This window comes from Xiphias gladius, chromosome 6, assembly GCF_016859285.1.
Source record: "Xiphias gladius isolate SHS-SW01 ecotype Sanya breed wild chromosome 6, ASM1685928v1, whole genome shotgun sequence".
NCBI lineage: Eukaryota > Metazoa > Chordata > Actinopteri > Istiophoriformes > Xiphiidae > Xiphias > Xiphias gladius.
This window is the reverse complement of record NC_053405.1, coordinates 6741361-6754535: the sequence shown is the minus strand read 5'-3', so window position 1 is coordinate 6754535 and position 13175 is coordinate 6741361. Positions and strand designations below refer to the sequence as shown.

At 43.7% G+C, this 13175-nt stretch overlaps 1 protein-coding gene across 1 annotated transcript in view; it reads right to left on the bottom strand.

Moving 5' to 3' along the window:
• Nucleotides 1-730: 730 nt before the first annotated feature.
• The window catches only part of LOC120791018 (glypican-1-like), a 40060-nt gene continuing 27615 nt past the window's right edge, over nt 731-13175 (bottom strand). The window contains exons 2-10 of the mRNA XM_040129109.1: nt 10490-10648; nt 8215-8432; nt 7596-7769; nt 6576-6741; nt 4953-5083; nt 3946-4083; nt 3543-3673; nt 1444-1619; nt 731-961 (exon numbers count right to left, since the gene is read on the bottom strand). Coding sequence (XP_039985043.1) covers nt 780-961; nt 1444-1619; nt 3543-3673; nt 3946-4083; nt 4953-5083; nt 6576-6741; nt 7596-7769; nt 8215-8432; nt 10490-10648 — 1475 coding nt within the window. The 3' untranslated portion in view covers nt 731-779. The remainder of the gene's footprint in view (nt 962-1443; nt 1620-3542; nt 3674-3945; nt 4084-4952; nt 5084-6575; nt 6742-7595; nt 7770-8214; nt 8433-10489; nt 10649-13175) is intronic.

Sequence of the window (13175 nt, the reverse complement as noted above, 5' to 3'; positions counted from 1 at the left end):
TCGCAATCACAACATCTTGTACATTTCAGGAACGTGATCATTTATCTGCAATATTTCAAACGAATCGTACTGAATGTATCTGATTATGCCAACACACATCGAAAACATCTGGACAACTACATCACAGATTATGGGGGATTCATTGCCAATATAGTATTATACTGTACATTCATGGCTGAATATGGTGCCAGTCTTTTAGCTAATGTACACAAACATTTACAGCTTACACAATGTTTGTTAAAGTAGACGAGCTCGAATCAAAAAATAACATAAAATAAAAAAGTATTGTTGAACGCACCACATGTCAGGGCACTAAACATTTTTCACTGAGCTGTGCCGCCTGCTGACTGGACAATGGAGCTAAATGGACGTGATAGAAAGTCAATTAACCGTTATCAATATCCTCATCATTATCTTCATCACCGTAAGGTCATCATTCTCCTCTTTGTGTTCTTCTTCTTTCATAATCCTCATCCCAAGAATCCACTGACACCAGCTCAACAAACTGAATCACACTCAAACTAAGACATATTAAAACTGAGCAAAACAAAAATAAAGAATATTGTCACTGTCAATTTTTGCTCCTCTTGGTCAAAGAAAATCTTGTCCATTTACTCCCCAAAATGTCTGTTTCAATTTTTTGGCAATGTTACCTTCCAACCAACCCCCCTCCCCCCAACCCCCAACCCCCCCCCCCCCAAAAAAAACCCCTTTTTGTCTGTCCCATAGTTCAGCCCTGCTGTAGACCTCAGAGTCTGAATGGGGGCAGCGGCGGTCCCTCATCGCTGAAGCAGCAGGATGACCAGTGGGAGCAGGAGCGGGTGGGGACAGAGGTGGGATGGAGACGTGGCTGCGCCTCTGACTCGGTTGTTGTCTGGCGAGTAGGCGTACAATCCCGGTCTGCTCCGAGAACACTGTCCACCTACGCACATCCCGCTTCCTGAGCCACTGATGTCGTCACCTAGGCAGATCATGGGAGAGACGCAGAAATCAGATTTTTAGGGGGAAATGATTGATTACTTTATTTAGAAAATAAATCCAATGGAAAGGACATGAATTTTAATTTTGTTTTATTTAAAGAAAGACATCCCCTTCAATTGCTCCCTAAAGCTCCCAGTTTTCAGTTTGTAAGTAAGGTAATTATTGAGAAATTACTGATTGAGGACAATTTGACCTTCATGAATGGAATCAATGTTTTAATTAAGTCTATTAGTCCTTAGTTGGAAGTATTTAGTCCTCAGTTCCCAGTTGTCATCAACTCCGGTTTAACACAGAGAATCGGATAATTAAATACGATCAAACCGTGGTGCACGTGCATTCATGTGTGAGACTGCGAAGTTTGTGAAAGGGAGAAACGTAACTGAATGGATAAGGTGCCTCATGCGTAAAATATTAACACTGGAAAGTACTTTTAACAGTACAAATATTAGAAAAAAGACCCACTAGCATCCTGGAAGTCCACGTCGTTGCCATCCAGTGCGTTTTTCAGCCTGTTGCTCATAATTTTGAGTTGCATGATCTGCTGCCGGATCGTCATGTCTGGCTTCGTGATGTCAAGCTCCACCTCTGGATTGTTGATCTGATTGGCCAATCCATCACCCATCACCTCTGGAAGATATCTGTTTGGAGGACGGAAAGCACAGGGAAGGGATGTGTGGCAAAAAAAAAAAACTTCAGTACGGGGGAGAAGATCTGGTAAATAAGATGGTGATTCTTTTTGAGGCAAGGCTCCATTTGAATATTTGTTTACTTACAAACTGAGTCAGTAAATCTGCACAGCTGTGCCTAATTTTGCAAATTAGATGCGGCATTTTGTGCTGAGAGCGCCTGGTCAGCAGATAGACCAGGTTATACCGCCCATACAAGCAAACACACACACACACACACCCTCACACCGATGTATTTTAGTATTAGTGTGGAACCTCACGGACAAAATGCTTCCCCTAGCCCCTAAATCTAACCTTACCCATCACAGCTGTAAGCTCAATTGTCCGTTTATTAGGTACACCAGGCTAAATCTCCCCCTTCCTGACAGTTTTAATGTTCAGTTTTCGGTTGAAACTGAAACTGGAGGCTGCAGCTTATATTGCGTTATAGTGACAGCTGTTTCTATTTTTATACCCCCCACCATTTATATCAATAAGGTTTGGCAAAAATAACAGAAATAATAATCTGCAGTAGCTACGTTTTGTTGTTTCTAATGGTTAATGTGGACAACATGATTTTGTAAGATAATAACATGATACCATCATATCGTCATGATACAATTCCACCGAAAGTAGATACACGATATTATTGAATTATTGACCAGCCCTGTCCTCAACATAATCCTAAACAAAACCTAATTCTACACGTAACCTTAAAACCTTTAACTGCTTTAACTCCCAATCAGCCCTTTGAATAAGCGAGGACTGATCCAAAATGTCCTCACACGGGGTTTAAAAACTCCTGGTCCTCACAAATATAGAGGTACCAGAACTCATACTGTGCACAGACACACACGGACTATTTACTTTGAGGTGGGACTTAATTTGTTTTCGTGGAACTGCTTAAAATGTTAAACTCCATACTCCTAGCCTTTATTTCATATTAAACTCAAGAAGCATTTATTTGATCGGTAATTTTTTGTGTGACATCTGTTGAGCTCTCCGGGAAAACCACTAGATGTCGCCGTAGCCACCTCGAGGGGGCTGGGTAACACGTATTCCTATCACCACGGCATCAAATTGCTCTATAATCCATTTATACATGGACTGAGGGAGGCTGGAACAAACAACAGGGGCGCGTGCGTTTGTGTGGCCACGAATGCTTGTGCTGCAGGATGTGAATTTTCCGTGTGGGAGAAAAGTTAACTCACAAGGCCTCAGAATAAATTTCCATACACTACCGTTTTCAGCTTGTCCGAGAAGAAACAGCCTGTCGTCTCTTTGTTACGCCACAAAGGATACAAACGGCCTTCAACAAGGAGAGAACTGGCCTGTATCATAGCAACTTTATTGCAGGCTGGTCGTCGCTTCTCCTCTTCCCGTTATTCTCTTCCATTCAGAAGCCTCTTTCAGCCTTTGAGCATTAAAGAACACAAGTTCTCTTTTCGCAAAGGAACCTTGTTTCTGTGCTGCGTGAATGCAACTCGAGCGGAACAGACTTCAGACCTTGTAAAAGTGTTTCACTCAGCACTCTACAGTCTGTTGTAATGACGAAGGACCGAAGAATGGTTAAGAGCATTTCACTTGGTTGTAAGACCGGCATCTAACTTCCTTCCTACAAGTGGAGTGGATTTTAAAAAAAAACAACACATAAAATCCAGGACTGAAAGACCTGAATGTATGAACGTCTGTGTAGGCAACAAGGGAGACAGTAAATTGTAACCTTGAGGATAAATGTATTCAAGTTGAATGATATCTAAAACATAGTCTGGATATAAAGGGAATTTGAATGCCAAGATGCAGTAGGTTAGATTCAACTGGGCTGTGTGAGGACTTGAAGTCAATTTCAAAGCTAGTGACTGATCACTGATGTTTTTCCCGGTTTTTCTCGCTCACCTGGCTTTGGTGATGCCATTCCAGCATTTATCCTGGCCAGCGCCGCCTGCTGCCAGTTTGCTGCAAAGTGCCACGGGGAGCTGGGTCCAGTACTGTCGCATCTCCCTCAGCTTACTGGAGAGGTCTGACACCTGAGGACAGGAAGATCCAGATGTGTTTTGTAATTCGCAGGTAAGTTTCAAGTCCCAAGTCATGTCCGAGATCCTATAGTTTGGATTTATAATCCAAAACCAGTCAAGTCATATGTGTTTTAATCACATTTAATACATTTTCAAAATATAAGCAGCATCAGAAAACCTGCACTTTGTACGAAGTTCATTGATAAATAGAAACCATTCATACTATTATTTTTGGAAGCATCCTCTCTTGACTTTCACCGTGCTGCGTATGTACATGTACACACCTGCATCTCCAGTCTGACTCCAGCAGTCGGGGAGGGTTTGTACTCTGAGGCGGTCAGGGAGCCGCTCTTCCTCCTCTGCTCGTGAAGGGCGGGACCCCCTGTCCCCGGTTCGCCCGGAGTTCCGCACGTCTGGTACACCTGCGCACATGGAAAAACACACGGACGCACGGATGCCATTCAGCGCGCGCGTACTGGAGGCTGTGAACGCGAGTAGGGATTTTGAAAAGTTCAAAATCTTATATCGCCTCACTAAAAAAACACAGCTGTAGGATTTACTGGCCTGTATTACAACATTGGTGAGTGCTAGATCGATCCACTAGATGTCGCCATTGACAGGATGTCCAGACTATAAGAATGACTGCATTCCTGTTTGCTCTCTCTCACGTCCAATGTAATCGAGGATGAAACATTCGTATTGTTTGCAGTGACACTGTAACTGGGACATTTAGTGTCTCATTACACTTGATTTAGCATGTGAACTGACAGAGACTGAAAATAAACTACACCTTACCAGGTGTGAGAACAGAAAACAAGGGGCGAGGTTGTTTATTGCTGTACCCGCTACTTGTCCACTAATGGACATCGACATATACATACAGAAAGAGGACATCTGGTAAATTACGGGAACCTAGCTAAATAATAATGTTGCCTAGCCTCATCTGAAGGACATATGAATGAAACTTCGAGCTGAAAGGTTAGAGCTCATTAGCATTTAAGCACAGCGTTGAGCTCTACCTCAGGTAACCTCATGGTAAGCGCTTCTTGAGGATAACAGTTTTGTCTGTGGATGGTTTTGCATATTCCTCAAAGATCTTTGACCTGGGACTCGAATTCAACCAGGGAAACTGATAAAGAGGTGACGGGTCTGACAAATAATTCAGTGGGTGCAGGGCGGCAGACACAAGCATGAGCTGGCATCTCGGTGGAGATAAAACGCTCCCGGGGAAATTTGCGAGGCTGTTTGTATGCAATCAGAATAAGCGATGAGACAAAGTGAAATGTCCTACTTTTGCTGTGAAAGTGTCCAAGTTTTCCTGCTGGTAGTGCACAGCCTCATAGATTCGGGCAGGGATTGAGGAGAGAACCACGTCGAGACTGGGCTCTGTGCTGAAGCTAGACACCACCTGGATCATGGTGTCTGAACAGAGCAAGGAGGAAGAGAGAAGAGAAGATCTTTTCTGATGAACTCGGACCCCGGCCAACCCTGTTGGGGGGGGTTTTGTTCTGGCAAAAAAAACTTGATTTGCTCCAAAGTGACAAAATCACAGTTTAGCAGTATATAAACTGTGCATTTTATGATCACACAACAGTCAAAGTCACCAGTGTTCTCTTTATTATTATTATTATCATTATTATTATTATTGTTATTGTAAGTGATACTGAAAACCAAAACTATTAGTATAAAGAAAATTACAGTCATTTAAAGACATTTTGGAACATGATACCTGAAGCTGTTACTGCATTCATTTCACACACCGACTTTGAAACAGCCAAACGTCATCGAGTATCCAAGGGTTTTATCGATCACGTTATCAGATACGGACGATACGTCGTTCAAATGCATGTTTGGTTACTCATGTCGATACCAATATCTGATCTACATAAGATTCTAACTTACACTGGGCACGGGGAGGCAGCGGGCCTCACGCAAGAGCATTTTAGCATTCTTACCCTAAATTACTCTTACTTTTTTCTGAGAGGTCTGCCCGTTCAAGCGTTCCACGTCAGATTTCACCAAACCCTCTCTATTAACTGAACAAACGCGTCGCACAACCGCGCGTCTCAGCCCCGATGAACAGGACCCGTTCACGAGGAGGCCGGGAGCCGCTCTGTTCGTGCGCAAGTTTCATTCACCAAAGGGTTACCAGGGAGTAAAAAGACGACATTTACACTGCAGAGTTTCACCACATGCTGTTGGAAATCGGCAAACAAACAGAGCAGTGTCAGTACGGCGTGCTGTTGCAGGAACTGACACAATTAGAAAATATTAATAATAGGGCTGTCAACGAGAGTCGGAGCAGCGCCGTACTGAGACAGAAAACAGAGAGGGAATAGTTCGGGCTACGTGGAGCTAGACGCCAAGTGACCTCTTCATAGAGCGAAGCAGCCCATGACTTATATGAGAGGTGGTTATGAGACAGTCACAGAGATATAAGGGGGTTTTTACACTGCCGGGCGCAACAGGAGATGATGTACAGAGCAATGCGTAAAGAGCCCGAGGCAGCTGCTGGAGCGGGAGGATTTTCCTAACAACTGCTGTAAGCTGCTGTGCTGAGGTATGCCATAAAAGTCATGGAATCTGAAGAAATTCTCACTAGCGTGACACGCCATGAAGATTCTATGGTGAACAGAGTATTTATTTTGCATGATGTTTGCTTGGATATATGTTTTAATCTTAGTTCACTTCTAAACTAAATTAGATTAAGGCATTTTAACTCTTAAACCTTTTATGTTTTCCCCCTGTTAATAAAGACAGACTCTACATGACTGCTACAATAGATCTGGACCTCTGTACGGGTGGTTCTTAGATGGACGCCCAATGTCTGGTCCCGGGACCCGCTCAGACTAATAACATCTGGAACATCTCTAGATTTACTCCGCAATGTCTCGCTCCTCCGCCTGAATCTTACCTATAAGGTTTTGCCACTCGGGGTCCAGGTCGGCTTGGTTGGCCAGGCATCCCTTCATGACGTTGGAGCAGTAGCTGGAGCAAGGTTTGACGGAGGCCAGGCCGCGACAGTGAGGGCAGTAAACCAGCTTCATCAGGGCCTTCGTGCACTCTGGACTCAGAGAAACCTGGCGCAGGTGTACATAAATCAGAAAACTCATTTATGAACATTTATGTATCCAGAGTCGTTTAGGATGATTGCAAGAGTCCCGTTTCGTCCCTTCACCCTCTATTGCGTGTTTATGGGAAATGTAGACGTGTCCCCATTGAAACCTTTTCGCTGCGGAGTGGCTGTTAAGCTCTTCCTCTCTCCTTTTCAGCGGGGAATTTACTCCACGAGGGGCCACGCGTAACAGAGCAAAATTATCTCCAGGAAAAGACAGGCCCGTAGAGGGCAGTATTGTAACATTATAGGGGACAAAGCCCGAGCAACAAGGCAGTGATAAACCCCTTTGTCCGTCTTTGAACAGTACATGATTACCAGGCACACGGAGTATCTGAGGGTTTGGGAGAGACTCCTTTGAGAGCAGAAGAAAACATCCTCACACCAATAATTTGACAACAGCATTGTACTTCCTCCAAATGAGAGCTTTGTTCTGATGGCAGAGTCTGACACTTGATTTTTGATGATCTCTGTCTTTCACTTTTGGGGTGGAGACATTTTTCTCTGACAGTTAAGGTGGGATGACAACACATCCATCATATCTGCTTTCCTTGGACTCAGCCCCACAGGCCTGAGTCACACACACGCACACGCACACACACACACACACACACGCACACACACAAAGAGATGATGCTCTCTCACTACAAAACAAACACTGAATCCTGACCTCTCAGTTTCTCTCAAACCAACACACCCTGTCTCTCTCTCTCTGCCCCGCTGCATCTCTTCCTGTGTCTGTCCTACACACACACACACACACACACACACACACGCACACACACACACACACACACACACACACACACACACACTCACCTGAGAGACTTTCCTGATCACCTCTCCGCTGACTATCAGACCCTGGACAAACGACCGGGCTGTGACAAAAGCCCGGATCACCTTTGCCTTCATGTCCCGGGGGACGTCTCCAAAAGGCCGCAGCGTCTCCTGTTGCTTGGCAACACATTCAAGGTAGTCCTCCGATAGGCTGACCTGCTAGACAGAGGTGACAGTGGTGGACACGACGCAGAAGTATGGTATTAAAAATAATTTTAAAAATACCTTTCCTCCAAATCAGATGAATTCAAATCAGTATGTGTTTAAGAGTAATAATAGATGGAAAAATAGAGTAAGGGCCAGGGATCAAAAAATGGAAAGTTTATCAGCTCCTTGCACCGAGCAGCTATTTCTTTATTAGCCAGAACGGAAACAGGGACTGCATTTCAACTTTTGGTATGACTCAGTATAATTTGTTATTAACGTATTATTTAACAATAAAAAATAAGACTGAGACTGTGACGAAGCCTCTCCTCTGCCCTCTCATATCACTTCCTCAATCAGTGCTTTCATTTCTGCTTTACTATAACAACTTTTTTTTTTAATTCATACAATGGCTCTTTTCATCAACCTCTCAATCTCTGTCAATATCTGTACTCACCTCTGTGGGGGCAGAGGTTTTAAATGTGCGCTCCAAAAGGCGGGACCAGAACTCAGACAGGGTCTCGTCCAGGTTGAGAGCAGAGCCCCGGTAGTACTGTCGCAGGTCGGTGTAGAGATCGCCATACAGACGGGTGTTCTGGGAGTACAGAGGGCCGAGCGGAGACAGCGCCTCCTGGAGGGAGCGCTCGGAATGACTGTGCAGCTCAGTGAAATAGGCTGGAGGAGGAGAGACGAGAGAAAAAGGAAGGGACACAGGAAAGGCAGAAGAAGAAGCGGTGACAAGCAGAGAAATAAGAGTAGAGGGAGGACGGGGGAAGAGAAGCTGCGCTTAGTTTGACCTCTTTTGGTAAATTATAATGAGCTGAATTAGAGAAGCTGAGTGTTAAAACTTAAAGCAGCACAAGCTGAAGATCATGCTCACGTTTAACATATCCCAGCCTCGCGACGCCATGATATGGCTGTAACTAACATGTTAGCATGTTAGCAGTCGCCTCTGTAAACATCCCGCAGACACGGAGCGACATTAGCGTTCGTTTCGGAGTCTTGCTTCTGGCCACGTGACTACCGTAAGTCCAATATTCACTCTGCTTTTAGCTCTGTTTTTGCTCCTCACCAACTTCTCAGGAAAACATCAGGCTCCTTAGCTGCTAAATGTTCCCCAGCTAGTGGCTAACCTTGTTTGCAAGGTTGGTGCTGGGCAGGGGAAGTTACAGTGCATTTCTTTTTCACTGAAATAGAGCTGCCCGCTGCCTCTGTAAATGTCACTAATGGAAATGGAGAGCCTGAACCAAAACAAGAGAGTTGCAGGCCATGAAACCAAAACAATGAGCTGAAATGACCTGCAGAGTCCGAGTGAATAGTTCTTTGTGGGTTTGTCACTATGGGCGACTCCATCATTTAAGCCGCTGTTAACATGAAAATACTGATTAATGCAGTTTCAAGTGTAATTTTATTTTGCAGACACATTTTCCAATAAATAGCAACAAATATTCAATGGAATAAATGGTACATTTGTGGAATATAGACTGAATAAGGAGTTAGATTGAAAATGACTTTGATTGTACTGAGAGTTAAGATTTCTGTCCATCATTATCCTGCTTATCCAAACTAATCCATGTGAGGTTGTACAGCATTTGAATATAGCCATTTGAATTTATTTTTTGTCAAGATGATAAAGAATCGAAACAGTTTACTATTACTATTCTGATGAAATTCTTGTAAGTGTGTTTATTTCAGCCGTGATGCTGATTTACTCTCTTTTCAATCCAGCTGATGAGCAAATCTAACTCACACTTATTTATTTAACATTTTTAAGGTTCCTTTGCAATTTTTCTCCACAGCCAGATGGATTCAAAGCGATAAAGAGGTCAAACAGAGAGAATAAGGGAGTCGGCGAGCTGCCGCCGCCGTATATAGGTCCGGGCTTTTCCCTCCTTCTTCAAAGGCTGTGGACCAGTACCGGCCTGTTCTAACCACAACCAGATGGACAGCCACATTATTGCTACTGAGGTGGACTGCTGCCTTCAGACTAATGATACTGCCCTTCTCCTCCTCCGACTACTCCTCCTCCTCCTGCTGCTCTCTTCTTTCTTTATTTTTTTATTTTGATTCACTGTTTCTCCTCGGTACTAATGACACATCTCGCACTTGCTGCATTCGTCTGTCTCCCTATTGTTATCAGCGGCACTTCTTTTCTTCCTCCCTCCAATCACGCTCTTTCTCTGATGTGCAGTCATCTGCAGACTCGGCTCCTCAGTGGGTCAACTGCTCATTAGCTGAACCAGCCACTGCCTCAGGGGGACACCCCTCTGTTTGTGAGTGTGTGTGTGTGTGTGTGTACGAACGTACACAAGTGTGTGTGTGTGTGTGTGTGTGTGTGTGTGCATGTGAGTGTGTGTGTGTGTAACCCTTCAAGATCAGGGGATAAGCTTATCACATTTCATTGTGTCTGGCTGACTCCGCTCTCATTATAACACTCACTCAGGGGTCCCCTTGACGCACAGGACACACACACATCCTCACACACACACACATCTTCACACACACACACACACACACACACACACACACACACACACACATCATCACTACTGAAGCTGCAGGATCGGGCTTTGAGCACAGCCTGGGCTTGTACCAAACACAAACTCACAAATACACAATATACAAATGTCACGCTCCCCTGGGGTCACTGCAGAAGCTCTGCTATTGAGCTCAGTCAGTAATGAGCGTCTTAAATACACACACATATATCCACAAACACACACCCTACTTACTGTCGAAGCTCCTGTGGAGAGCGTTGAAGGCAGCCTGCAGTGACCTGCCGGCCTCTCTGATCAGTCCCTCGGTCTCTCGGGCGGTCAGACCGGCCAGATTCTCCTCCATGGCGCTGGTGCAGCAGGTCGGACCCTGAGGACACATCCTCAGATGTTCACCTGCCACGGTGGGGAAACAACAAAGTGTCATTAGTGGATTTAATTTATATTTATTTTACACAAATCAGTAATTGAACATGTCTCTTGACCATCACCGACAAACCAAACCAGCCTCAACACCAAGACGGTGAAGAAAATACCTGCTAAACATCAGCACGGGATCATTTTCAGCAGTATTAAGCTCAAAGTACCGTCTAGAAGATGCAATATAAAGCATGACTATGGAAAATATATATTTATTCAATATTGAAGAACTGTTGTATTAATAAGCACCTGTAGATGCAAGTCATTGTAAATTCCATACAATCATGAGGTACTTTGGGTATCCGGTGCCAAAAGGTTGAGGCAGATACCACATATGGCCAATTCCCGGCCAGGGGATCCCAGTTGCATGTCTTAAAGGCAAAACGCCAGGTACTTGTAAGTATGTTTCCATTATGGGAAACTGTTTACCTCTGTTCTCCAAACATTTTCAGATGGAACTATTCAGATGAAAATTTTGTATCTGGTATCAAATTGCTAAACTTTTCAGGAACTATAGTTAATAGTAGTTAAAAAAATAAATGTTTACTGACAGTTTTTCCCGATCTTGTAAAAAGGACCGTGGAAATTTTCAACCTGATCTCGAAGCAACAGCTTCCCCAAAATCAAAGACAACAGCAAACACGATTCACTGCGAGAGTTTAATAATGAAGGTGTCAGACAGAGAACCACTTGGACCGTTTACAACATGCGGCTTACACGCTGCTGACATGTTAACACATCAATAATCTAACACTTTTAGAGGAACTTCTTCACTTTAATGTGAACCGTACTGTTTATACTTGTTTACCATTACTTAATTTAGAATTTTGAATGCAGGACTGGGGTGTTTTTTCTGATGCCGTACCTTCTTTTGCTTAAGTGAAGAATTTAAGTGCCTTTCAGACCAGTGCATTAAGTATTTATTACCCTACTCCATTACGAGTAAAAGTCACGCATTGAAGTATTGGCAAAAAATGTACTTAAAGTATCAAAAGTAGATGTGCTCATGCAAAATGGCACCATTCAGGAGATTATATTTACTACTCATATCTTACTGGAATATTATCAGTATTGCATTAACATTTAAGAAACATTTCACTGTTGTAAAGGTACTCGAATAAGATGGTGATTTTAACAGTTTTTCATGCAGTCAGGTAGTTTTTCTATAACAATGCATCGTATTTTATAGAGTAATCTTGTGTTTTATATGTAAAAACTTAATCTGATATGTAACTAGTATCGTGGTGGAACAAAAAGTTCAATATTTCCCTCTGAAATGTAATGGAGTAGAATGATCAAGTAGCATAAAATCTATATAGTCAAGTAATGTACGAGTAAATATGTACCTAAGCAATTAGTCTGCCTTCCCCTCCTTCCAACTATAAAAATAAACACAAAAATGAAAAAGAAAAGAGATGAAAATACAAAATGACTAAAGGTAAAGTATCTTTAGCAACCTGTGCATGTGGGGTTACGTATCAGCCTGGTGTAACACAGAAACGTGATGAATGCTGAGAAAACCAGAATAGGTTTTGGCTTTGACTCCTTGTACCCTCTAGCCAATAACTAATCCCTAAGCATGACACACCCAACCTGCACCTGTGCCCTAATCTTAGGGAAAAAAAAAAAAAATCTCTACAGTAGAGAAATAAAAATATAGAGAGACACGTTAGACTCGCTCATCTCCAACATTTTTTCCGTCCTTTAGGGGAGACGCAGGTCCGTGAGGGAAATTAAAAATAAAGATGTTTTTCACACACATACTTGGGCACACACACTTTTGACTCCGCCAGACAGCCTAGAAAGCAGTCTGCAGCATTGGTCTGTTTCATGTGTGTGTGTGTGTGTGTGTGTGTGTGTGTGTGTGTGCATGTGTGTGTGCGTGTGTGCGCGTGTGTGCGCGTGTGCCCACGTCTGGGAAGGTTAAGGGTGAGTAAGTACCCCACAGCTGTGTGCATCGCTGCTCTCCTCCTTCTCTAACAGGTCCTGGGTTGGTGTGTGTTGGTGTGTGTGAATGTGCGTTTGTGTGTCTGTGTGGGTTGGGGGGCAGAATTTGTCCACCAAGGTAAGTGGAGCAGAAGAGGAGACGCCTTCATCATCACTGCTCCATGAATCTTTCATTGGCACTGTGTGTGTGTGTGTGTGTGTGTGTGTGTGTGTGTGTGTGTGTGTGTGTGTGTGTGTGTGTGTGTGTGTGAGAAAGAGAGAGGGAGCGAGAGAGACTGGCAGCAGTAGTACAGGAAATAACACCTTATTTACTACCGTACTTCTTTTCTCAGAGTCCTTATTGGGGAGGTTTTGCATTATTACAAACACAAGAGGATTAGAGGGAGTGGATTACACATCTGGAGCTTAACTTGAGCGCTCCGGCACACACTCCTCCCGCAAATCAACCAGGAAACACATTTAACATTCTCATTTCTTCAGTGGCCCCCTAGGTGTCAGGTGCAGGTCAGCCAGCCTGTTATGAGATGCCTCACTCCTCCCAAACGCCATCAAACAA